Below are 27,736 nucleotides of genomic sequence, written 5' to 3'. Positions count from 1 at the left end.
CACCGTGGAACACAAAATCTTCCTTTTGCTCGATCTGTTCAGCCACAAGTAGTGTAAACATTCATGCATCAGGATATAAGTTACAAAGGGAAGACTCTTTGGAAAAAAATAAAAGAAAACATGCCATCTGGAAGGTGAATTTATTATTTGGAAGGCATTCGTGCACAGCATTTGGGAACAATGGGTATAAAAAAATCCTCAAAATTTAGTGAAGCAGCAGTTTGGAGATCTGTCAGTTTCTTAAAGTATAAGTAAACAGGTATCTAACTATTACTCCCATGGGCACCTCTAAAAAACTTCAAATATTAATTTAGGAGAAGCAAAAAAGTGCTTCCATAAAAACTTGTCAACGTCTAAATATAGACATAAGTAATTAGAAAAAATCTGCAAAAAAGTGAGCCCTCTTTTAATCTTTAAAAAAAAAATGCCCTCAGATGTCAGTGCAGAGGTTAACATCTAAGATGAACAAAACAACATATGATTTTCTTCCACGAATAAATAACTCAAGAATCTTGAGATTTACACCAATCCAAAAGATGCTCGTGCGTTCATTTCACATATAGATATATTCATAAAGAAACTGCATTTCAACAGTTCAAAACATTTGTCTTTTAAAAAAGAACTAATACATAGTCCAACATTATGATTTAACACACATAAAATACAAAGAAAACCCAAACAGCTACCAAACATTTGGCCCTTCTCCTGCTGTCTGATGAATTCACTGTGTGCTTATGATTGCTCAGTTTAGACACTGCGAAGTCAAAGGGTCAAAGGTCATATCAGCTGTCCAGCTCGAAGTCTGTCTCATCGCACAGGTCGGGCTGAGGGGAATATTTCCGCCGCGAGAACTTCAGGCAGAGAAGATCTCCCACCTCATTCATACAATCGAGCACCTGAGGACAATGGAAAGTCTCAGAGCATGTATGTTTCATATATATCCAAAGTATCAAAGTGGGAAATGCTTGTGTGTGTTTGTACCTGGTTCAGCATATCCCTGGTGTGTGCAGCAGATACACAGAAACGAGCTCGGGCCTCTGTGATCGGCGTTGCTGGAAAGCCGACCACAACTACGCCGATTTTTCTCGCCAGCATTTCTCGCGCAAAAGCCCTGATCAGCATAAAAAAAGAGAAACGGGTTAAACACGCAGCACACAAATGGCTTTAGGAACACGAGGGCTTTTTTTTCTACTTCTTCTTTTTTTGAATCCTCCTTTTCTGACTGAATGTGGTCAGTTATAATGTTGTCACATTATATTTGTTACAGCACCTACATAACACAGCAGTGTAACTCATATTTACGAGTTCCGAGTTCACCGAAATGAGCACGCAAGTCACATTACGATGGGAAATGTTTTGGTGCTATGCCTCATCAAATTTAAAATCCATAGGAACGTTGTTCCTTCTAGCCTTTCCAAATGTTTAAATATGCAGTCGGGACGTGTGGTTTGCGAGGCTTGTGATAATTTCTGCAAAGCACCATAAATTAAAAAGGGTGCAGTAATTGTTTTGACGACCTCAGAGCAAATCTGTTCATTTTAACAAAGCCAACCTGCTCTGGCTCACTTTACCGTGGACAGTTTGAAGAGGTTAAAACCTTAAAATGAGTCCTGAAAATGGTTTGATGAATCTGACCTGGTATATTTTATATAAACATGGTGATGAGTATCTACAGAAATATGTTCAATGCTAATAAACGGACTTCAGTGTTGTTATAGGAATAAATATTTTGGCTCTGGAAAAAAATTCATTTATTTTTTTTGAAACAAGGTTTGGGGACCTGTGAAATTTCAACTTTATTACAATAAACACTGATACTCACGATAGCAGAGCGATCTAAAATCACAGGCTATATGATGATGCTATCTGATTAAGGCAATAACTGAGCAGAATTTGTATTTGTGCGGATATTAATGTTGACTGTCATATAATCAAGGACAGTTGATTACATACCCGAGTGGGAGTCTAGGGTTATACCAAATCAGTACCTGATGTTGCCTCTTAAGAGGTTAAAGACATCATAACACTACACAAATGATTGATGGAAACTTTGGAGGCACACGGTGAGCTGATCAGAAGATGCACGTGATGCTATACTGAAGCTAGGAACAAGGAACATCCTGATCATCTCGCTCTGTAAAAGTGTTTTCATGAGTGTTTCTGTGTGCTTACACCACTTTGGCTGGCATGTAGAGCAGCACTGGAACCACAGGTGAGTCATCATTGCCGTAGATGATGAAGCCCATCTCCTTCAGTCTGGATCTGAAGTATTTGGCGTTCTCTGCCAGTTGGCGAATCCGTCTCATTCCTCCAATTAAAACAAGGACACCAGCAGATGTACATGAGTAAAGCACCTTTTTTCACTGAATTTCCCCGCCATATTTCTACCGTGCCCTGTAGGGAAGGACATTAACTGTCAGTAGTAGCTAATGTACTGTGAGTCCTGTGCAGTGCCATCTCATTCTGAGTCCTGCACCTCCATCTGGGCCATTCCAGCCTCCTCTATGAAGTTGTTCATGATTACAGCTCAGCTGCAGCAGCAGATGGTTCAGTTTTGTCCGCCTGACAGCAATGGTATATGCGCTTGCATGTTGCCAGAGTGGGGGTCTTGCAAATTGGATATGATGGATTTTGCGCGGAATTAGTGACTGTGGGCTGCCACGAGAATGTAGCCGTGACATATAGTGAACACGAATAATGCTTAAGTATCACACGCATTTCCTATAAATTCACTGCACTAGAAAATAAATCAAAGGCAGCAGAGGCGGCTTGTTCTGCTGACCCTCTGTGTTCCCGAACAATGCGAATCACTGGGGAGCCCGCTTGCTCTGTAGCTGCTGCAGAGTTTGGCATGGCCGGCCTTGGAACACAGCTCTGTTTCCCTCTGATTACCTGGGAACAGATTGGCAGTTCTTTCAAAGGGATGTAAGAGAGCACTTTAAATCCCCTTATCTCAGAAGAGGGAGAAGGAGAGAGAGGGAGAGAAAGGGGGGGAAAAAAAACATAACATTCGGACATCTGCCAAAAAAGCCCAGGCCCCATTTTGTAAATTGTTTCTCTCTGCTAAGATAGAGGGCACGGAGGTCAAAAACCTGCTGCCAGACACAAGAATCGTACGAGCAGGCGAGAACGTGTGGACGTTGCTGTCTGTCAGACTTGTGTGAAATTCAACATCAAAGGGAAAAGATGAAGAAGACAGAGGACGACTTGGAGGAAGAGGAATAAAGACTTATGACACAGATATTCAAGGGCTCTGTTAGGTTTCTTGTCACAGTGAGATTTTAAAGTTGTTGTTTCTTTTTTTTCGATGGACACTGGGACTGATGTTTAGAAAAACTGCCTTCCCTCCCCTCTATAAGACAGGTTAAGGCAATTTTTTTTTCCACAACAGATATTTCACTGGACTACGTCAGATACAAAGCATGTCTGCTTCAGAGCCAGATGAAAAAGTTACTCATCTCAGCAAGAAACTGTAGCATCTACCTCGACCGCAACGCAGCAGGGTCTAGTCCTTGAAGTGATGACAGAAGCGTTTCATTTTGTTTGTCACGGCTGCCTAGCTTTGCCTCATGGCGCATGCTGTAAATACTGTAAATTTGGTATAACCCTAATGTGTAATCTGTCATTACTTACTAGGCACTAGATGCACTAATGCTACTCCCGTTAGCACTCCTTCCATTACCAGGAGTACAGCAATAATAACTCAGAGAGAATTGCCCCGGTGGTATCGCGTCTGGTCTGGTAACGACCGCTTCCCCTGCCCTCGTGTCTGATGCCATTAGAGCAGCAACTTTTCAGAGCAGCAGCGTTCTCCGCAACACACACATGAAAATAATTTCCTCCACGTTAGGGTCACGTGTGCTCAGGGACTGCACGTCTCCCTGCTCCTTACCGCTGCAGACCCCTGTAATTGCTTCCACATTTTCTGACCAGGCAGCTGTTTGCATTTCCCTGCAGGTCCCACTGCTAATGTTAACATCGGTGGTGTCCTCTGGATTACGTTTGCTGTCGTTTCCATAAAAATTATATAAAGGTGTAGAAATTTTTATAAACCAGACGGGCAAAGAACGTGTGATGAGTAAATACGTACAAAGAAGACATTAGTGGGAGTGGGCCGCCATACTTACCCTCTGTGCTTCCATCTTTTCCCATGATGCACTTCATGGCACGTATTATCTGCTCAGTGGCAGGAGGGGACATGGCCGTGGCGTATACTGCACTGTGAGAATGTGTCCGCAGGTAGTCCACCAGCTCCTGCAACATGGGAGTCAAACGCTGAGCAAGCACAACTGCACAACTATTCACAGAAAACAAAGCAACAGCTCTGAACCTCTTGTGTGACCCTGCAGTATATTCGAACACCACTAGGGAGAGCTCATGTATAGTCAACACCTGAGAAGCAATTAAAATACTTCAAGTCATTTCTCTGTCACTGTGACTGTCTTGGCACTGACTGTAAAATAGCCCTGGATCCTTTCCTGCTCTCCACTCTGGGGTGGGGGAAGCCAACACATGAATGTGAGAAAGAACCAAAGTCAAAATGAGCCAGAATGAGGTCTGTCGTGCTCATTATTCCTAAATGTCAGCAGGAGATTAATTCTGCTAGTGGCTGACAAGAGAAGAGGAGGATTTCAGGAAACCGATTTGGTCACGGGTCCCTAAAGCGTATGTGTGTAAGCGGCCTGAGGTTGGGGAGCTGTGATGGGCTGCTGCTCGGTGGCAAGCCGGGGTTGCGGGGTGATGACACGTAAGCCGGAGATGCTGTCTGGCCACCGCTTCCACTCACCACCATCTGTCCCTGCTGGGCGGTGGCTGCGGCTTCCTCAAGCGCACGAGGGGGAAAGGATTTCAGGGGAAGTGCTTGAATGTAGGATAAGAACCCTGAAACAACCTGACATCTGTTTTCGTTTAAGGCGGGAGATTTTCACAGCTTTGTGGTCCTGCAGGATTACGGTGCAACCAAGATAAACCGTTTAAGAGGACACGTCCAAAATTCATCTCATGCTTGGGGCACGGACTGACAGCTCAGAGGGTTTCCTCAGCCGCACGGTGGCCACAGCACCGATGTGGGAATACGTGTTCACAAAGCCCCAGAGTAGAGGCGCTTCCAGAACAGCAAGCCCACTTGAACTTCAACAGATTTATTTAATAACCTAATTTCAATCTCATCCACATTTTCAGAGATGGCCTAATGAATAAAGACTCCTAAATATAAGTTTGCAGTGACATAGAAATAGCTCTGGGTGTATTTATTGGGGTATTTATTTTTGGTACCCTCATAAAATAGCTATAACATGACTGTTTTCCAGAGCACATCTGCACAGTCTTTTGTTGGTCAACCCAAATCCAGTTAATGTAGGACTTGGGGTATTTCACCACAACAACAAATACGTCAAATCTAAAGGTTCTCTCTCTTTTCCTGCCTTTTTTCCTTTAGGACTTTACTGCAGCCAGCTGTCACACCAGGAAGAGTGTTCATACTTCAAACATTATCATGCTTGTTAAAAGTCATCCTGTTAAATCTGGAGCGCAGTTCTGATGCCTGCCACAAGAAGGGGCTGGCCCTCTGCCAGCTTTACCTTCTTATTATGGCAGAGCAGGGCTGGGGGAAACTGAAGGAGAAAGAAGGAAGGGTCCCTCTCTGAATACCTAATTTAAACAACATGGTCGTTTCCGTTGTTGCTTTCTAATCAACTGCCACAAAACTGGTGTGGTTATGTACCAAAGTGTACTATTTAATGGAGTAAAAAAAAAGAAAAGAAAAAAAAGTGCCCAGAGACGCAGCCTGGGGAACATTTGTGGGACATGTGAGGGCTAAGAGAGAGGGAGTATAATTGACTTCCATACATTTTTAATAAACAGCCCTGGCGCAGAATATAACATGCATCATAAAAATTTACATTTCAAAATCTAAATATTTGAAAATACTCTTGTGTGATGTTTAAACCTGCTCCGGAGCCAGAAGGGTTAATTGTGTTACACAATGCTTGTCAGGTTATTTAAACCATGTCAGGATTTAAAAAGCCGGCTCATTTATTTGATTTTCTGTGATGCTAATTCACCCAAGGCTGTTGGGATTGTTTCAGTGCGATTAATCCAATCAGCTTATTTTCTTAAAAAATTGTGTCACGACCCTATTTTGTCCAAGGAGTTTTATTTTCATTTTTAATTCTTCTATAAAGCAACAGGTCTGCGGCAGTTCTTGCCTTTCACAAGATTGCTATGAACTGGCGATGCGGAGGGAAATGAAAACAGCGATGATGGATCGTATTCTTCTGAGAAAGCCGGGGAGGCTGATAAATGTAACAACATCACTGCCGTGTTGACGATAGAGTCTTATCTGTCCAGTCTCCCTAAAAAGGTCAGAAAAGTGTCAAGTCTGGAGTGTCCTGGAAAGCTTATATGCATTGGGAAGCAGAACTCAGGACCATGACTGCTTATTTGGTCCCTTGTATGTAATATAAATACACGAATACTGAGAAGCACTGATCAGATGAGAGTAAATTTGTAGTAACCTTTTTCCCTGCGATATAGCCTCCAGATGCCCCGAAGCTCTTTGTAAAAGTCCCCATCATCACGTCCACATCAGCCGTGTTCACATTAAACAGCTCGGTCACACCCCTCCCTGTTTGGCCCACTGCTCCGATGCTGTGGGCTTCATCCAGGTACAGGTACGCTTTATATTTCTTCTTCAGAGCGATGACTTCAGGCAGTCGCACCACTGAACCCTCCATGCTATTGGCAAAGAATCGCACACACACACAAAGCATACGTTTAAAAAGGGATCAACATGGACACACACATTTAAGAAATTACAAACCAAACTGTTAAAGTGATTAACTTTAAAAGGAAAGACTCTGACCCCGAACCAACCATATCCACAGCAGAGCATCTCTGCTTCTACAAATGCATATTATATAATCTGACACGCCACAGTCTTCCAAGAATCTTTCCTGCTGGCCTCTTTCACTTTACTCCCACCTTTCTTACATTTCTTCCTCCCCTCAGATGCAAACCTTTTAAGGCTACAAATAGACAGCATGAGTGATTATACGGCTGGGGAATGGAGCAATCCCAGACCTGCTCTGGTTGCTATGGCTGAGAACGTCTGCAGCCCAAATGACATAAGACAGGGTTTCACCAGGACCGATGTGGACATCAAAGGCAGACTCGGGATATAGCTAAAGTATGCTTACTCTTTATCCAAGCCTTTTGATGTTGCTGGGAGGTGATAGACGGAGCATTAGTTCTTTTTGTGCTTTGCTGAAAGGCATTTTCATTCTCATGTCTTAGACATTACTGTCTGACAAAGACAGTCTGATGATTTGCAATTAGGTTGTCTTTCAAAGTACCAGGATTGTTGTGGGACTAATTACATTATATTAAGACCAACTGATGGCCACGTTTAAGGCTTTCTTCTTTTTTGATGAAAAAAAATTGACATAAAACAAGTAATCTTCACGGCATCATATTTTACTTTAGGAGGAATAAAATGCAAGTGCAGCTGAGGGCAAAAAGAGGGAAGAAAGGAGAACAGAAAATGGCCATGATAAACAGTTGGAGCTGGGGGTGTAGCCAAGTCAATCTCTATGGCTCCATTTGGCCTTGATTTGGAGCTAATGAGCAGATGGAGAGGGTCACTAAGACTCAGGATAGCTCACTGGCGGGAGAGGCACACAATACCTTTCTCCTTTCTACGGTAATCAAATGGTACCCGACCACATGCACACACACACACCCATGCACTTGCATACGCTTGCACACACGCAGACAATCTATTATTCAAGAGCGCAGAAAAGGAAGCGATTGAAAAAGAGACCATAACAGGGACGGCTAAGCACAGGATCACCTCAGGTTATAAATTAAAATTTCTACTCAAATGGGGCTGTGCAAAACCTTTCGATAGACCACCTGGAAGCTCATAGTTAGAAAGACTGATACAAGAGACCCAAAACATATGTCTGTGAAAGCAGCTATATTATAATGTGTGTGAGGTGTAATGACGGCTGACCTGTAGATGCCTTCCACCACGATGAGAATCTTTTTCCAGGGTCTGTGGGTCCGAGGCTGTCCTGAGCAAACTGCTTCTTTTAGCATCTTCTCCAGACTCTGCATGTCTGACATATGTGCACACAAAACATCACATAAGGGAGAATAAGCGGAAGAGACACAGCAAAAGAAGACAGACCCGAACAATAAAAAAAAGTATGTCGGCAATCCTAGTTTGGATATGTGTTATGGCACAGCATACAGGATAAAACTCCAGTGCTATAGCTTGTGCGGAACACCGACATCAACGCAAACCTGAGAGTGGGAAGAAATCATTTCCACTGGAGTAGGTAGTTCACAGATTACACAAGACGCTACTTTATTTGCCAAAGACACCTTTCACAAACAACACACCGGAAATACCTTTGCACTATGATGCTTACAAACACCTGAGATATCTAACTAGGTCAAATATGTGGCTAAGCCTGAGCGATGACGTGCAATCTGCATATCTGCATTGTTTTTGTTACAAAAAATTTGACTTGGCAAAAACATTTCCTGTTGACTGAGAGTCAGTGATGACAACACTAATGATCCTTTGCTGCATACCAGCAGATGGCAGTATTAAACAGCTCCAGTTGTTATGAAAGCATGTTATTCAAAGTATGACTGCAATCCAACCATTTCCTGCTGAGGAGTGAGGAAAGCTGTCGTGGCTAATAATCTGTCATAGATGATTGATGCTCCTACTTCAAAACAAAAACAGGTTCACTTAAGAGGCAACAGATGCTCCGCTGCTAAAATTCCTTCCCGAGGCTTAGCAGAACAATGTCTCGGCTGAGGAAAGCAGAAATGAAAAAAAGGAATTCACTGTGGCTTTCTCTCTGCACAGTCAAGAGTGAGCAAAAGATTATTTCACAGTGAAACACTGATATAAGATAAGCCACAGCGTGATATGAGATACTGTATGACTGAGGATGGTTATCTTCAGCTTCGATCCATAAAATGATTCCACGTTATCTTATCTGTGCTCTCACCTTCGGGGTACACACACGCTACTGGCTTAATAAATAAAACATAAATACATTTGATTATTCGAAAGAGTAGGACTGCTGTCTGTGCATTATAACTAAACAACGTGGTAATTCTCCCGCACATGTATGACAAATCTGCCGGACAAACCAGTTTGTCTGCTCTAAAGTATGAATTCCATCTCTGCTAAAAATAATCCTCGAGAGATTTTAGAGAGTGCTTGCACCAATAAGTATCATTACAAAAAAATACAAGCATTGGAGTTGTTCATAAATCTTTTGTTGTGGCTAAATTGTCTGGCATAACCCTCTATGCAAATATTAGAAATAAAAGAGTTTCTGAGTGCCTAGCGCAGGAGGATTAGTGGCAGGGAGGGGTCAGCAGCTCAGGTGCCTGAGGGCTCTTTGCCTTTAGACAGGCCTCTGGGATCTGCTTTGAGGACCCATAACTGACTCTGCTTGTACCTGTCAGGAAAGATTTGCTGCCAGAGGACTGCCTCATTTGTGCTGTCTGCTGAAAGGACAGGGATGTATCTAACGCGAGCAATGGACGTTGCACCATCCACGCTTGATATTTTTCCTCTTGACAATATACCAGAGAACAAAAAGTTTAAGTAAAGATGATGTTTTGTTTAAAAAAACCCCTCAAACAACTTCACTATTGCTTCACGGCTGCTGCTGCTGAATAAAACATAAGCGTGATTTCAAACCGAACCTATTGCATTAAACACAGAATGTAGGTCTTTCCTAAGGCAAATCCTGTACCACACAAAAAACAGGAACCTGCTTCTCACAGCAGCACCAGTATACAATTAGGTGCAGAAAACACCTGATACTGTGAGCAGAAGTGGCTGCAAACAGTAACTGAAACTTTCTCAACACTCAGTTTGATGACAAAAAGGCACAGAATGCATGGTGGTTAAATGTAAGAATAAAAAAAAAGGTGTTGTTTTGTACTATGATGCATGGACTATTTATGTACTAGGTGATTGGACTCACTGTTGTGTTTGAACACTCGGATGGTTGCTCCTGACAGTCTGGCTCCCAAGATGAGAGAAGTGTGATTGAGCTCATCGCTTAGTATCAAACAACCCTGGAGAACAGCAAAGAGAAAAGACTTTATTTAAATTTCACAAGGTATGCTTTGTGCTTTCGGGGTAATAGTCAATCAAAAATTTCTAATCTAATGCTCAAAATGCCTCTGCAAACACATTAAATAGGGTATATGACATAAATTTTTCATTACTGATAAAAAGGTAAAACTTGATCCATTGATCTTTTCTTTCTAGCTGAAGAATGTGTGACTAAATAAAGGTAGTTCACACCTCTTCCCCTGCCCCTTGATCCAGGCCTCAATCATAGGTCTGGTTCTCTGTGCAAAAATAAGTTGTATGCACTGCACGTTAGCAGGTTTTTACTTCTTTGATGTCTGATGAAGTTCTGACCCACAGACGCATTGCAATTTTCATAACCGACAGTACAGTACTCCATGTTCCTTAAAAAAAATCAGTATGCAAATTAATTCAGTTGTTCCACTGAAATTCTCTCTGGTGCATTAGCATATATATACGGCAAAAGCTCTAAGCATTTGACTTCATTAGTCTGAATGAGTCTTGTAGAGGCTATGTTGACACTGTCTCAGTGACAGATCTGCTCAGTTTGGCCTGGGGTCCAGCCAGCCTGGTCCCTGGTTTACCAGCAGCTGTCACTCTAATGTTGGTCTGCCTGCACAGCAAGGCCTGTCCTGGCACAGCCTGTCCCTGTAGGATAGAGCTGGCAGTGAGGGTTGACCTCCAGCCTTTGCAGGGTTACTGTGGGGGCTGCAGCCTAAGGGGCTGCTACACCTCTTGAGCTGCATAAACGACCCTGTTCTCATCACTTAAACAGTCAACCTCCTCTTCCTCCTGTCCAGTCCAATCACAGATATTCATGCTGTGTGTTGCCCCTGGTAACCCACAGGCCTCTGCATCAGCCACTCTGGTGCACCAAGAGGCCAGAGGATGGGTAATCCCACCCTTGAGGAGTGCTCTTAACAAAATCTGCCCTTCCTTGTATATCTGACTGAAAGCAGCTATGTATGCCCAGATCCTCATCCTTCTGGCTACTGTAGTGTGTAATTATGATTTTAATTAGCAGCTGTGGGTCAGACTGTTTGCAGTTAAGTTTATTTGACTGTTCATTAATTGAGACAATACCACAGAAGGGAAATAATCCAGACTGATATCTGCTGCATTTTGAAAATTACACTTGCAAAGATTTTCTGTATAATGCTGAGTGTATAAAATCTCACATACCTTGCCCACAAGTGCTGGAATATTCATTGAGTTGGTGGCAAAACCCATCCCATAAGTCATAGCGGACTCGACTCCAAGGAAATTGGCCACAAGTTGTTCCAGCTCTTCATGGATGCTCAGGTTACCTATATGACAGAAATCAGAAAAAGATGACTCACCCCGACAACATCACTGTACCTGTTGGCACGTCTGGTAATCCTTTAGTCTCTAGGCTTTGCCGGTCTTTGTCACCCAATCACAAGGTTTGTCAGAGATGAATGTCTCCTGATAAAAAAGTAAGAGACCCAGAAGCAAACGCCTAGATCAGCATCAGCGCCTCTTGCTGTCTGGGGATCTGAGGAGATTTATAAAGATTCAAGATGGGGTAAATTTGTAATTTAGTTCAACTGCCGTATTTCATCCCAGGTAATATTAAGGGAGGTCTGGCGAGGACTGAAATGGTTCTGTTGTACATTTTAGGTCTGAGCCAGCTCAGGTGGTGATAACCCTATGTGACAGGTGGGGACCAGAATTCATTTGGAAAATTGATCAGATTGCAATCTGTCACCTGATGTGGCATTTTTTCAATTTTGTGCAATAAAGTGGGATTTTCAGGTACCTGCCCTTGTGCTTATCTGATAAACAGAAGAATTGCTGTTATAATTGTGAGCTATGGGGAGAGAGGTGGGCAATAAAAGGTGCACGTACACTGTATTTTATCTCTGCAGTGTCGGGACGATGTTGTAGTCTTTACAGCACAAAAACATTACAACATTTCAGTGCATCTGTGCTCACTGTAATACTGCGTTGTAGTTACCAGGTATTGCACACTGAATTAAAGCTACTTTGTAAAGCAAATTTCTAACGAGTGCTTAGATAATACAATATATCACTACTGCATTAACATTTAAAAAATGGGGCATTAATTGCACACACGTGGGACACTAATCAATAACAGTCAGTAACCACAGAGAGCGAGCTTCAAACAGCCTGGATGTTTCAGGAAGGACTGGAGAAATGGTTATTGAGTTATGTGTATAAAAAAAACATAACGCAGAGAAGCAGTTCTGTCTTTATGGCGATTCCCATTCACTGCTTTCCATCAGGCCTTACGCCAAAATCGATTCATACATTTCCTCAACCACTCAGGCTCACAGGCCCTGCCGGCATGTGCAGCGTCTTCTTCTTCTTCTTCTTTTTTTAAAAATCAGGCTGCATTGGCATTTGCTCTCTTAATAGAACATTTTACTGAGCTGTGGCTTTTTAAGCGTGCCATGACTTCTTATTGATATGTTAACCTCAGAAGGCCACTTTAGGTCCCGATACTCTTCAGATAAGACAGTTGGGATGGAGCCTGATCACTTTGCTTAAAATAAAACCTACACCTTTTAAAAATTGGTCACTGTTCCTCTGAGTTACCATGGTCACCTTTGTGCCATCAAAGCTGGTTGATGAGAAGGGCAGCCACAGTGAAGACTGTGCTGCAAATCTAATAGTTCTCATAGTTAAATCTGTTGCTTTTATTGGGAACCATATGACCGAGGCTTTTTTAAGGACAAGAAAAAAGACAAAATAACAAAGGTTAATCATTTCTGACACTAACCTTGAGTCAGCGGACTATTATAAAGTTAGTGTAGCATGTTTTAATATATAAAGCTGCACAACAGCCCTATTACACTAGTATACTAATACCAGAATTTTTACTACCTTGTGTTTGGTAACTGCACCCAGTATATTTTTATGCATCTGAATGTTTGACATTATTATCTATTAATGATTACAAGAAAAGCAGTGCCAATGAGCTGCCCATTAAGGTAACTCTATGAATGTTTGACATGGGTGTTTATTCACAGGGTGTGCTTTCAGTGCCCTTTGTGTCTAGTTCTAAATGCCTTTTTGATAATGAAAAAAGAAAAACACTCCCTGTGTGGGCTCCAAACATATTGTGAGTCATTTTTATTTAAATGTTCGGAACTGGAAGTTGACCTAAGTGTTTAACTGCATTTTCTAAGATTAGTTAATAATGGAAAATGTGAGAGGCGAGATGAGATGAAATTAAATTACTGATGTCAATGACTGACAAGAGTGAAATATAAAAAAAAAGAATTACATGTCTAAATGTTTTTTTAATTAAATTTTTTGTATTTTTTCTAAATTGCTGACAATTCAGTCAAAAGCAATCCTGACAATTTGACTTTGAAGATTTTCCGCATGTCAACGGTAAAAACTGCTGTGTCGGTGATGGCATCACTAGTGCAACAGAGACGCTGGGATCTTTAATAATTTATGCACAATAATGTCTCATGGGAAGAATGCTTGTTATTCCTTAAGCTTCCTGGTGAGCCAGCTAAAACACGCATTAGAAACCCAGGCTAAAAGAGTTGAATTTTGAAAGGGAAATAAACATATAAATAAATCACATAGATGAATAATAGATGGCGTGAAGTGTGTATGTGCACACTCCACACCATCTGGGTGTGTGTGTGTGTGTGTGTGCGGGGGGCTTCAGCTTGTAGTCATACTTGCTCTGCCAAACATACGCATAACTAACAATCACATGTCCTTAAGTTCGTCTGATTTTCTCTCCTCTTGTCAAATAGCTGATATCCTGCAACGCTCAGTGACTCCGCTTGATCTGAGCTTGCATGTCAGCTAACCTACTGCTAGCCTGCTCTCTGCAGAAATAGCACATTGGCCTCTGAAGTGTCACAACGCAAACCGAGAGAGAGAAACACTTTTCTGCGTCGCCTGTTCCTCAAGCTCTGTAAAATGTATCAGCGGGGCTTTGGTGAAGAAACACCCAATTGATGGCCAATCATTTGATTTCCTCGCTGCACCATTGCAATTCTATAATATTACATCCACATAGACACTTAAACACCATAAAATCCAGAATGAAGTTCAAAGGACTTTCATCAGAAGCCACAGATCCGATTTACTTTCTGATCCTTGCTGTTATAACACTGCCTTCACATGCATGTGCATATAGGTTTTTAATGTCAAGAGTGCTTTATAATGTTAGGATCCACAAGACTGTAGCCCCCCAGCTTCTCACTTTGGACCAATATATAATGATCTCAACATATGCCCAAATGCTATATAATTTAGTAAAAGATGAATAATTCATACAACACTGAAGCCACTGGCAGATATTTAAATGTGCACGCCGTATGCAGGAAACCTAAAAAATGACGGTGACGAGTTTCATTTTCAGTTTGATACTCTGACCATTCAGCGTCAACAAGGCCTGACAGATAACTTTTTAAAATAGAGGCACATAAAGGTTATGTGAGGGTAATAAACACTACCATATAGCTGTTATGTTTTTGTTGTATGGTGGACTATTTTTTCCTAAATCAAATCAACTGCCCTTGCGAAACCAGCTCAAAGAGAGAAGTGACACAAAGCAAAGTGGCAATATGTTTTTTTTTTTTATCTTTACAACAGAATCTTAACCACAAACTCACCTATTTCCTGTCTTGTGCTGCAAACCCCAACCCCATACTGGCGCACTTTATCTGCCACAGTTTTCAGGAAATCAGCATTGTTCTCAGCAAAGCCAAGGTAGTTGTACGAGCCCATGTTGATAACATCGTGTATTGTCTTCCCGGTAAACCTGCAAGTGCACAAACATCAGGACTCAATTAGTTTGTCTGTTTTTTCCTGATTCATACACATGCCCAGTGAATTAATTACATATCAAATTTTTAAATAGCATATTCAATTAAATATGTTATTTGCTAATCAAAAACTCCACTTATTCTATTGATAGGAGTCTGCTAATGGGAAATAGAATTATAGAAAATGTTTTGAAGACAACAGTGGCACTGACTGGATGCAAAAGCAGTAGTAGTTATGTATTGTACATAAAACATTTTTAGTGTTAATTAAGAGATTATGCTTCACTATAAAATGTAGGATTGTGTGTGTACACTGGGAACTGTTGGAAGAGCTGAGTGTAATCATTTCAGACACTAAAGCAAGTTCAGGTAAACATCACACAAGTTCAAGAGTGCGCATCCCTATCAGAGATAATCTGAGTCTAAAACTATCTAAAAAGAATTTTTCCTTTTTGTCATCTGACCTACTTCTTCTCAAACTTCGCGCAAACCTTTATACCGCTACGGGACCAATCTAAACTATGCACCACAGTACCACGTCTCTACTTTTTCTAGTCACATTAAACATGTTTCAATATGTAATCCACGTTTACGTCACACTCATAATGTCATATTTCTACCCTGTGGCTCCCTTCATACTCTTTTCCATACTATATTTCTCCAACCCTGTTCTGTAGCAAAGAGGAATATCAACTATGACCCAGATTCTTTGGAGTGGCATATCTTTACTGATGACAAATAACCATGTTTCCACCTTTGCAGACACCTTATAGGGGTTACCAAGCTAGTTAAATCTGGGATGCCCACTCTTTACCCTCAGAAGAGAGATGATTTTGTGCAAAAAGACTGGCGAGTTTTAAGCATTTTTAAGGTGAGTGGTATACACTGACAAGCCAAAACACTTTAAACCAGCATGCTTTTAGTCTTTTGTGTGCTGCCCAAAAAAAGTCCACCCCACTGAGCTATGGACTCTACAAGACCTTGGCGGATGCCCTGTGGTATCTGGTGCTAGGATGCACCACATCCTTTCAGATTTTTTCCAGCAAATTACCCAAAACCCAGTGGGGGACAGCTCACAAGCCTTGTCGTTTTGGAGGTGCTCCAACCCAGTCGACTGGCCATAACAATTTGGCCCCTACTAAACTAACTCAGTTCTTCACACCTGTCCATGTATCTCAGACCTTGACGTGTGCTTTTAACAGGACACCATGTTTTTCACATTATCTGTGAGTGATCGTAATGATTCACCTCCTCCATGATACTGTTTATGCTATTTACAGTATGTCTATCATAGATCACTCGATTGCAGTACCTGAATGTCCAGTTGTAGTCATCAGATACCCTTTCCATCAGGTCGAAGACAGGTCCTGGTAGGCTGCATATGGGGCGGTTCCAGTTGTCTCGTACCCTCATGTACAGGTTTCGAGTATAAAAGTTCTCAAAATCTTGATAAAGTGGGACAAAATCCTAAGGGGGAAAAGCATAAGCAGGATTCATTTAATAACTGGTACTGGGATCAAGCATTTTTGTGTTTTTATGTTTTCATTCTAGTCCAAGAACTCTTCATTGATCAAGTGTCCAATGTTTGAGTATTTAACAAGATTATGTGAGACTTTATGGTATGCCCGTATGTCATATAAAGCGACTCCTGTCAAAAAACAGGGCACAACTCACTGGTTATTTCTTTTTGAGTTTCTGCCAACAGAAATAGTCACAGAACTAACGACAGGACACTGCTTCAGATTTTTCTTAAAGGGTATTACCTTTTTAATAAGGCCTAGACAAAAACAAATCTGACTACAACAAACATCCTAACTCTAATTTCTGGATTTGGAAAATCAAATCTGTGGCAACACAAAGGCTCCGATGTGGCAATGCCAAGGCCTTATCTAAAATCTGAAGCACAGTAACAAAGAAGGCGCTTGAATCCCCTGAGATTTAATTAGATCTTCAACGGATATTCTCTGCGGTGTCCTGCCTCACTCATGGCAACGTTACTGTGTAGAGGAACACAGAGGATGAAAACAGAGGGAGAGTTTAAGGAAAGAAATTGACATAATTAGAGGAAAACAAAACGTACTGACACCACATGCATGTTACTCTACTCCAACTGTCTGCATGGGTATTTGTGTCTGCATTTTGTGTGAGACCCTACAATATGCCTGTTTGTACTGTTTGCATGTATAACCTACCTTCTGTTTCTCTCTTTCCTGGGCAATGTTGCACTTCTCCAAACCCACAGCTCTGAGGAAGTCTCTGAGGTAGCCAAACAGGGTGACAATGCCAAAGCCCAGGTATGTTAGCACAGCGACATACATGGGAGCCTGCTCAAAGGGCTCATGCTTGTGGCGTCTGGAGGCAACGCCGGTCCCCTGACCATTTTTCTATACAACAAAAAGCCCACATAAGCTGTCTTACATTCTACACAAGAACACAGACACACACTTTGAGTTCAAATAAAGGGTTTGTAGTTAACGTGCCAATTAACCTGAAAAACAGAGAGACTGTGGCCTAGTCATCAGTAACATGTAGACTAGGCCTATTATTACAAAAAAACTCTGCAAGATCATCCACAGAAATGATAACTGGACAAAAATAGATTTTTCTGAATTTGTTCTAATACTGTAACTATTGTTATAATATTATATACTACATGTAATATGTTTTTACTTCACAAAAAGAGTTCTGGCAGCTGACCGTCGAATCTATGCCTAAAACTGGAGTCACACGGATAAATATCGTAAATGTTTTTGTTATGAAAAATACATTTTAAATAGATAATATTCACTTTATACATTTTGGTTTAATAACTTTGGCCTAACTACTGTTTACCAATGTAATGCTGCTTTACTCTGTGGACATGTTTGTCAGCAAAATCGTGAAAGAACAAAGCAATGCCGTACATACGTCATACCAAAGGTATTCAGTAGATAATTTGATTGTGCCTCATTACATATATTTGCATATTAGTGACATATGCGCATATTGAAGCACTTCTCGTGCTGCTTTGTGGCAGGAAGAAAGCAGCATGAGTTGAAGGAAAGGTTTACAAGATAGTAGTGAAAACTCCTGTGATGTATGGTTTGGAGATGGTGGCACTACCCATATGGAAAAGATATATATAAATCTTATAAAGTTTGTATCTGTCTTGTGTGAAACTTGTATGAAAAGCATACAAGAGTGAAAACAGATATAAGATCCCTTGAAAAATCATATAAATGAAACTTGTATGTTTTGGATACTTACTAAAACAATATATGAAAGTGGCCACTTTCATGAGTAAATCATATAAGCCTTATATGCTTCACTGTATGAAGTAGGTCAAATCTGATGCAAGTTTTTTCTTTTTCTTTTCCATATGGGTAACAAAAAGACAGGACACCGAGCTGGAGGTGGCAGAGTTGAAGATGTTAGGATTTTCATTGATTTTCAATGGACAAGATTAGAAATGAGTATATCAGGGAGGCAGCTCAGGTTGAGCAGTTTGGACATGAGAAGCAAGGTTAAGATGGTTTGGACATGTGCAGATTAGAGACAGTAGAAACACTGGACAAATTATGTTGAATTTGGAGCTGCCAGGCAAGAGGAAAAGAGTAAGGACCACAAAGGAGGTTTATAGACGTAGTGAAGGCCTGATGAGACCCCCAAAGGGAGCAGCTGGAAGAAGAAGGATTACTTCTCCTTCACTTTGTGTTTGTATTCAATTCAATTTTATTTATATAGTGCCAAATCACAACAGCAGTTGCCTGAAGGCACTTTATATTGTAAGGTAAAGACCCTACAATAATACAGAAAAAAAACCAGCGAAACCCCCAACAATATGTGACCCCCTTTTAGCAAGCGCTTTGGGATAGTGGGAAGGAAAAACTCCCCTTTAGCAGGAAGAAACCTCAGGCAGAACCAGGTTTCTTTGTCCTTCAAAAGACACACTGTTGAAGAGAGCCAGAGATTAATAATAACTAATGATTAAATGCAGAGATGGGTATAAACACATAGTGAGTGAAAAAGGTGAATGAAAAAGAAACTCTGTGCACATCAGTGCATGATGGGAATCCTCCATCATCCTAAACCTATTGCAGTGTAACTACATGAGAAGTCAGGGTCACCTGATCCAGCCCTATAAGTTTTACCAAAAAGGAAAGTTTTAAGCCTAATCTTAAAAGTAGATATGGTGTCTGTCTCCTGAATCCAAACGGGAGCGGGTTCCACAGAAGAGGGGCCTGAAATCTAAAGGCTGCTCCTCCCATTCTACTTTTAAATAAATACTCTAGGAACCACAAGTAAACCTGCAGTCTGAGAACTAAGTGCTCTGTTGGGTTGATACTATAAGGTCATTAAGATAAGATGGCGAGTGATTAATCAAGATGTATGTACGTGACGAGAAGGATGTTAAATTTGATTCTGGATTTAACAGGGAGCCAACAAAAAGAAGCCAGTATAGGTGAAATATGCTCTTTCCTTCTAGTCCCTGTTAGTAATCTTCCTTCATGATATCCTGCTGTACATAATAACGAATTAGAGTAGTCCAGCCTAGAAGTAATAAATGCATGAACTAGCATTCTTAATAACTAACAAGAACAAGCATAATCGGTGCACATGTGCGTGTGTCACTGGGGTTTTTGAAGGGCAAAAGGCAACCAGAAAGTCTTGTTTTACGTTGTAAAACCAGCACAGAGGCCTTGATGAAGAAATATGGCTGACAGCTAACCCACTACACCACAAGCACAGCACAGATATTTCACTTCAGGCAGCCATGTTTGCTTATGGTAGCTGTAGCATCTTGGCTATGTCAAGCTAAAAACATTTTTTAAATTCTTTTACGCTATTTTAACAGAAACATTTTCAGAAGTGCGAAGAACCCTTAAGACAGTGACTAAATAGGTAGGCAGTACTGGAAATAGCTACAAAAAAAACTAGCAACCACAAAAGTTATGCTAAGCCATACCTTGTAGACTGTATACAGTCAATTTAGCAAAATATGCTGCGACATAGATTGTTTGCATGTAGGGTTATATAAACTTAACTTGTAAGGCAGTTAAGACTGTCCATGTTTTCAATTATTCAACTTTTAAGTAATATGGACATTGCTTGAACCTTCATGTAGTTGGCTCAGATAAATCAGCTACATCTCACTCACCAGTGACTCACCAACCAGCATCCTACATAACAGACAAATGCATTTTAAAACAAACACTAGCCTAACTTCACTTGGCTCACATGTCGGCCTGAAGGCAAAGAAAATCTCCTTTGACTCAAAAGAGGTTTCAGGGCGGGGTATTGCATTATTATTGCTCTTTACATTGTCCATTGTTATATGTAGGGGAACTAAACAGCACTCATCATCCTGCTGTCGATATTTTACAGTTGAAATCGATTGTAAACTAAGCACTGGCACATTATAAAACTCGTATGGCATATTACAATCGCAATGACAGTTATGCTGTTGCAATTGTGGGTGTTGCCTAACTTTTGTACTGGTGTGATACTTTTTTTTTTAAGTAGGTGAACACTTACAAAACATGCCGACGTCATATTTGTCTTGTTTAGTAAAGAAGAGCTCAAAATAAAAGCAAACTTCCTGTGTTATTTAACTGTTGTGTGTTAAAATTCTTGCCACTGCTATAAAGCCGGCAGTCACACACAGAGGGCACGAAATAAAACAAATTATTTTCATAAATACATTCCGCTCACAAACAAACAGACATACCTCCTTGTGGTTATGATAGCCGTTTTTCCCGATATGTTCGCATTTCACTCCATTCTTTCTCAAGTATGGTTTTAGGTTGCCGTCAGCAGCAGTTGTTGCCATGTTCCTGAAAGCACGGGCTCAGGTCTGACTGACAGGTATAACCGGTGTGCTGTGCCCAACTTCCAAAGGTGACTTCCTCCTTCTCTCTTGCGCCGGTTAAGCCTCTTTTGAAACGTTTCAGCTTGTACTCACAGCTTCTCCAAAACAAAGTCACGCTTCCGATTACTTACTGTTTCGATTTTGTTTAAACAAGACGACTTCTCCTTTATTTTGAATAAAAAAAAACCAAACTTCCGCTTGTTGTATATGGCTCCATTATAAAATGAACGCTATACATCTGGTTTAATTCTTAAAATATTATTTTTATTAAAAAAATAATTGGAAAGTAAAGCACATTTACTCAGGCTGTGTTAGTGATTAGAGTTCCAGTAATTTGAGTATTTACATTTAATGGAGCCTAATAATAGAATACTAGCTAAGCATTGTGGTGGACTGGTAACCTGTACTGGTAATCTGGGACAAGCTCCAGCAGCCACTGCCATTCTCAGTTGGATAAGTTCTTAACTTAATATATACTCTAATATTTGCACTCTTCATTTACTGCATTATTAGTTACTCGTTACATGGCAGATGAATAGTCTACATATGGTAACCTGTTCATTAGTTGTCTAACATTGTTTTACAACAAAATAATCTACTTGAAATGAACCCCACCTACTTATGACACCTTAATGCAGCATCATCATCAATAAAATCCAGAAATATAACTGATAATACAGCATAGCTATCAGCGTTGATATTCATATCAAGTACTTATCCTTTGCTTTTGATGCTTAACTCATATTTTGCTAAGTTTAATCAGACTTTTAGATTAACAAGCTTTTAAAAACAGTGCTTTTACTGCAATATAGCATTTTGACACTGAGATAGCTGTGTAAGAATAAATATTAATAAAGGTTTACGGTGGTAGTCATTCAGCTACACCAGACAATGAAATAACACATGATTAGAGTGTAGAAAAGCAATTTTTATATCTTGTGTCCAGTTTGCAGACGTCATTAGCTTTATCTTACATTTGAATGTGTGGTGTACTAGCATTGCTTAACAACTTTTATCATTAGCAGCTTTATTGCCTACATTAATCTGATTACAGTGTAATAATAGTAATAAAATTCACAATCATGCTAAACACATTACTCATTACTTTTAGGTTTTCTATCAACATTGCACAATTCAGTACCAAACTGTATTATTTTGACACAAAACAGCTCAAAATAGAATATATGATAGTCAACATGGGTTTTTTTCTCAGTGCATTCACAGGTGAGAAGACCGGTTCAGGTCCATCTCAAGCTGATAAACTGTCTCAATCTGACTCAAGGATCATCGAGGCGCCATTCTTCCTCATACCCGAGCTTGAACTTGTGCTTGTTGGACTACTGTCACAGAGTAAGTATTAAGTTTGCAGAACACAGAGAGCTGAAAAGTGTGCGACAATTTTCGGTCACCGCAGTTAGATTTGGTAGTTGATGATCTACCAAGGCGTCATAAATCAGACACACTGTTGCTGGCATAAGCCAAATCAAAACAGCCTCGTAAACGTACTGCTGCATGCGGGCTGCTGACAGTTTGGTGTCTGCCTGCATTTTTGAGATTTTCCCTTTTGGGCAAACACAAAGTGATTGTTTGTTGGTGAAAGGTCAGCACCTACACAGTGGTCTTGTGGCGGACTTAAGTTTTCTGTGCATTGTAAATCAGATTATGGGAGGTGCTGTGGCAGTAAATGTGATGAGAGATATAATGAGGGTTTTTTTCCTTGGCGTGCTCTTCTGGAGAGTTTGTCTCAGTGGGTGTTCACAAGCTGAATATGTGAACCAGACCATCCAAGTGATAGTGTTAAGAGGAACTTGTAGTTTGGAATGCAAGTGCATGTCTGAACATTATGCTAGGAAGTGTTTTGGATAAGAGTGTCTGTTGTACACTAGCTGCTTTCTTTCTTTCTGGCTCTTCTGCTGGCAGTGTTTGAACTGCAATATGGGGCATTTTGCACCATCTGATACTTTTCATTTTCATGTCATTTAAACACCAATCATTTATAACTATAGATATGAGACTATAGCGTTCACATTCATTTGACAGACATAATTTCTTCCTTTCCCAACCCAGGGCAATCGGAAATTGTACTGTCTGTTTGACGTGTGTCTAGATTTCTTAAAGTCTTCATTTAAATTGCAAAGCTGCTAGAATCAGATCTTCTTTGAATGCATTGTGTGATGTTTTGGCTGAAAACACTAAAGCCCTATGGGATGACATGTGTCATCCACCATCATCTCAGAGCTGCCTTTTCATGACACTAACTGATGAGGTTTGGTGTTGTCTAATAACTCAAGACCGCTGTCAGGGAGGGAGGGGTAAACACAGGCTGACACTTGCATGAGGGTAAACTAGGAAAGCTGACAGAAGAGTGCTGGGAGACGGTGGGTATTGCAGTTTGAGTGAAGCGCAGAGAAAAGGACGTGATGAAGCCAGACCAGTCAGCCTTGCATCCAATCGTTACGGAGAGAATGATTGAATGGAGGGTAGCGTTCAGCAGGCTGAGTAAATTAAAGGTATCCGCAGCTCTCACCTCCTCTTAGCTTAGCTCAGAGTCTTAAATGGAGGATTGCTTTTTACCAATGGGACCAGATGTAACCTACATCTGTCAAGCTTCATTAGCTACGTCAATCTGGAAAGTATTGTTCCTTTTGGGTTTGCAAATATTATTATTTATCAATTTTTCAATCAGTTCACACATTTAGGCAAATACGATTTACAGTTTGAAGTTTCCAGCACTGAACTTTTAGATGTATTTCAGCTTGCACTTGAGCATGCTGTCACTCTGAGTTTAACTAAAGGTGATCAGTCTTTAAGGAGGATCACAGCATTAGACTAATTTCCACAGGGAGAACTGAATTTTACACTTCAGTGAGCATTTTCCACGCTATGCGGTGTGACTGAGGATTGGACTTAAATTCGTCACTTGAAATCTGTCCTGTTAAATACCCCATTGATGTTTTAGGTCTCTTACAGCATTGTTTCTTGACGTCTCTTCTCTCAATTCCACGTTATTGCATTACTGGTGTTTTGTTAATTAAGATTTGGTGGTTAAACCATTTTTGAGCTTCAGCAAATGAGTTTTTCTAACATGAATACAGATGATTGGTGAGACACTATACAGGGAATAAGCTGCCTGTGGGTTTTTGTACACACTGATTTCATATGAATGTAAAATAAGATGGGTTTTTCTTTAAAAAAAAACATGATGAATGCTAATCCATATTTATTCTGCTTGCATGTTTTTCAATAAACCTTCATTCACTGGGTTACTAGCTTAACTAATTAAATTTTTCCTCATTTATTCCTGTGTGACTCTTGTGAAAGAAGAACAAGGATGAACACACTAATAAAGATTTTCCATGTGGAGCAGATGTGTGTTGTCCTGCCACCTTGTGGCAGTGCAGTAACAGCACCATAACATGCACAGCCACACACAGAGCCTTCACTTTCCTTCACCCACACCCATGTTTTCCCTATAATGAAATGAATGAGCAAATGTGTTTACATCAGCAGATGAGCACGTCATCCCTATCATGCAATATTTGCTCACAGTAATACTTAAAGCCGAGCCCATCCAGGCTTTGGACACTTGTTTATGGATGAACTGATGTCCTGCTGTGCCGTCGGAGGCTAGTTGTAATGCAGAGCTATATTTAAACTTCCCCTGGGGTGCCATTAAATCATGTAATTTCTTCGTCAGGCCTGGCTGACCCCATTACCCACATCAGAGAGAATTAAGAAAGAAAAATCATTAATTGTTGAATATTGAAATTGTATCTATGTGCTATGCTACATTTTAAATTTAAGCACTACTGTAGACATTCACATCGTGTGAGACTAACAAACAGAATAAGCTCCAATTCCTTAGATGTGGATGTTGGAACGGCAGTAGAGGTGTGATCAGTCTTGGCTGGTTTTTCCAGTTGGGGCGTTGCCATATCCTACCACTCTTAGTAACAATCCCAATATAAATCAAAAAAGTGCAAATGAGCTGCTTTTTCAAGTGTGCGTTGTTAGATGATGCCATCAGTTAAGTAGAAACTCACACATAGAACCTTCGAATAAACTAGAGTAGTTTATAGATATGGACCAGACAGAAACAAGTAATGCTCTCTGTTTGAAATATTACATAATTATCACATACATTATCCCTGTGACAGACTGGTGACCTGTCCAGGGTGTACCGCCTCTTGCCCAATGACAGTTTGGATGGATGGATGGCTTCAGATGTAATTAAGAATATTGCATAGTTTGAATGATTCATTAGAGAAAACAATGCAATCACTCTTTTCTCAGGGTGACTCCTTATAAGTCTTAAGTGTTTTTGTGTTTTTCTTTGAGTTAGCTAGGAGGTACAGATCATCAGATCAAAAGAAATCAATCCTTTTAAACCACCAAGAGAAATGAGAAAATGACAAAACTTTGATGCATAAAAGGAAGATGTTGTTGCTTTTGCTTTGCAGGGGTAAGAATACAAACTGTGCTTTCACTCAGCAAAATGGGATGTACAAGTTTAATTGTGTTTCTGCTGTATTATTTTGGGGAAAGCAGGAACAGAATGAAAAATTAAAGAATTTAATCCAGCTATGGTTTTTTTGGCTTTTTGTTTGTTTGGTAGATAAGTGAGTTAGTACTTGGCAGTGAGGGCTATTAATGCAATGGACTGTACAAATGTCTTAAGTTCTGTGTGACGGTTAAAAGCCTGATCTGTTAGCTCCTGCATCTGCAGTACTCCTAACCTTGAGTGGGTGTTCAGATCCACAGGGGATGGAAGATTCCCCTGTTCTCTTCAGAAGCTAGCGGGAGAAGTGGGGAAAAAGACTGTCTCAGAGACAGATATTTATAGAGAGAGTGGGAGAAAGTGAGATTGTGGCTTGAAAGGTTAGAGTAAAAGAGAGCGGCAGAATGACAGAGAGGGAGAATGACAGAGTTGTCGAGTGAAACAGGGAGATGGTGGAGAATATGAAGCAGGAAGATTTAGAAATAGATAATGCTACAGACACCACCAGGGGCTGTGTGGACCCTGCTGTAAATTTCTGGGCCTCTGTAGGTCAGGGTGGCACTTTATTGTCTGTGTTGACCCTAATTAAATCCTGCAGATATTGCGAATGAGTCACTAAAGGGCTTGAGAAACTATCTTCTCAGGGTATGTCATGTATTTATGTGCCTATTGTTTCCCTATTGTCTCATCTTGGTCTACACCACACGAGTTTATTGCAGTGATCTTAAACACAGATTATTAACACCATGAGAGAATTTAAAATATGCTTTAAGAATAATATAGGTAGCTAAGCATTTTGTGAAGTTAAATTGGCTCTTCTGAAGTGTTATTAATCTTAAATAACTCATACACAAGTAATAATGTCAGCGTAAAGTCTTAATGTTCCCATCTGGGTAGAATTATGGCACTAAGCAGACAGCTAAACCACTAAATCACCTCCTCTGAAGTCAAATTTGCTCAAATCTGTAGCTCTTTTTCTGCTCTGACAGCTGAAGCAATCATTTGTTCCAGGTACCCAGGAATCTATTGGCCTTATGACACTGAATCTCTGCAAGGCTCCAGACTCTCAGTGAGCCTTCTAGCTGTAATTACTGTTTCCCATCTACTGGGATTGTTCAGACCAGGCCCACTGAGACTCTGCTCTAAATCTCCTTGATGTTGTCAGTTGGCCGTTCAGATAGGTAGCTGGATAGGCACAAAAAAGGGAGGGCCTCCTGGAAGCGAGCTCCACTCCAGGGCAGCTGATGTATGGACCGTCGTGGGCCGAATAACAGATGATTTCTCCTCCCACACTAGGCCATTCTGAAGTCATTGTCAAACTCGGCAAAACGTGTCCAGGAGGATAGATGGGAGTTTGCTGCGTTCAGGATAACGTCGAAAAAATGTTGTCTCCTGTGATGAGACACACAGTGGCACAGACAGCCATTTTCTCGCTGTAAAAAGGAAGGAGTTTATAGGAGCTGGGCTGTCAAGAAAAAGGAGTAAATGAGGATATGTGGAGGGAAGTGGTAGCTCAGCCTCACATGTTAGTCATTATACTTCTGTTTGTGGTTTTAGTGTCCAAACAGAGCAACTATATAACAGTTTAATCAGTTATTCTTTTGCAAGAAAAAAGCTGATTGAATCAGCAGCACAACACACAGCACATGCTGTTATAGAAAGAAAAATTAATGAAGCAATTTCAAAACAATAGAAATGAACAGAGGAGAGTAGACCTTTTTAACGTTTGGCTGTTATGAACAATTCAAACTACGTACCGATGGAGCTTCCACACACTGAATTAACCTTAAATAAATGAACAAAGTCTGAAATTTGTGGCTCCACGAGTGCCTCCAATTAAGTCCTCTGTTAACACGTTGAAACGTTGTTAGGTAAATCTATATTCAGTCACAGTTTAAAGGAAATTTTATATTGTAGACGTAATATCACCATAAGCCCTATTACTTCACCAAAAACTTGCATAAATTATATAGAGTGCTATAAACTGTTTTCAAGAGGTTTGGTTTGTTTACTTGCCATTAATGTTGCTCACATTGTGTCCAATGTCAGCTGGAAGGGCCACCTTTGCAGCTGCAAATGTATGCTTGTTAACTAGATTGTTAACTTTGTTTTTACCGTGTTTCATATTGAGCAAAACCTCAAAATCTAGCCTGATAAGAAGTGAACTCTAGTTCTGAATTATTTCATTTAGTCCATCCAACAATTTACAGTCATAAACTGTGTTTTTTCCTTACAGATTGCCTTCGACGACAGTATTCTGTTCTGACATCCAGCAGGACTTTTGTTTCTGCTGCTCTTCTCCTGATCGAATGCGCAACTCATGCAACGTAACCATTGTTTCCACTCCAAACTAGCCTATAGAGAGTTTAGCGTGAAAACTGTCTCCACAATCGATGTGCATTTTCACGTGTTTGAACTAGCACGTATTTATATAGATGGCTTTCTGACTGAGAGCACAATTGTTGTTTTCTAAGCTT

The 27,736-nt window shown here is 40.6% G+C and overlaps 1 protein-coding gene and 1 long non-coding RNA gene across 3 annotated transcripts; one reads left to right on the top strand and one right to left on the bottom strand.

The window, feature by feature from the left end:
* Window positions 1-121: 121 nt before the first annotated feature.
* Window positions 122-20,864, bottom strand: sptlc3 (serine palmitoyltransferase, long chain base subunit 3). Of its 2 annotated transcripts, none has more exons than XM_031737563.2 (12): window positions 20,621-20,864; window positions 17,106-17,297; window positions 16,226-16,380; window positions 14,761-14,909; window positions 11,315-11,439; window positions 10,020-10,113; window positions 8,012-8,117; window positions 6,516-6,735; window positions 4,128-4,254; window positions 2,173-2,308; window positions 982-1,111; window positions 122-896 (listed from the first exon to the last, which is right to left on the bottom strand). In XM_031737563.2, the coding sequence occupies exons 1-12, from the start codon at window positions 20,720-20,722 to the stop codon at window positions 783-785; spliced, it is 1,650 nt and encodes a 549-aa protein (XP_031593423.1). In that variant the 5' UTR covers window positions 20,723-20,864; the 3' UTR covers window positions 122-782. The 2 variants fall into 2 exon arrangements, with proteins under 2 accessions (XP_031593423.1, XP_039477766.1); XM_039621832.1 differs by lacking the exon at window positions 20,621-20,864 and adding an exon at window positions 20,051-20,138.
* On the top strand, window positions 20,712-27,736 carry LOC120443348. Its single transcript, XR_005615374.1, has 3 exons — window positions 20,712-20,790; window positions 21,975-22,111; window positions 27,496-27,736. It is a non-coding gene; the product is annotated as an uncharacterized LOC120443348 (long non-coding RNA).

This window comes from Oreochromis aureus, linkage group 13 (assembly GCF_013358895.1).
Source record: "Oreochromis aureus strain Israel breed Guangdong linkage group 13, ZZ_aureus, whole genome shotgun sequence".
NCBI lineage: Eukaryota > Metazoa > Chordata > Actinopteri > Cichliformes > Cichlidae > Oreochromis > Oreochromis aureus.
This window is presented reverse-complemented; position numbering and strand designations above follow the sequence as displayed.

Bases quoted from the DNA above. Each gene is read 5' to 3' on its own strand.
- sptlc3 (XM_031737563.2), bottom strand. From the start codon at position 20,722: ATGGCAACAACTGCTGCTGACGGCAACCTAAAACCATACTTGAGAAAG. The intron at 4,255-6,515 runs GTTACTACAAAT...CCCATGTTGCAG, and splicing joins GCTATATCGCAGGGAAAAAG to GAGCTGGTGGACTACCTGCG. The intron at 897-981 runs GTACAAACACAC...CATTGTCCTCAG, and splicing joins CCAGGGATATGCTGAACCAG to GTGCTCGATTGTATGAATGA.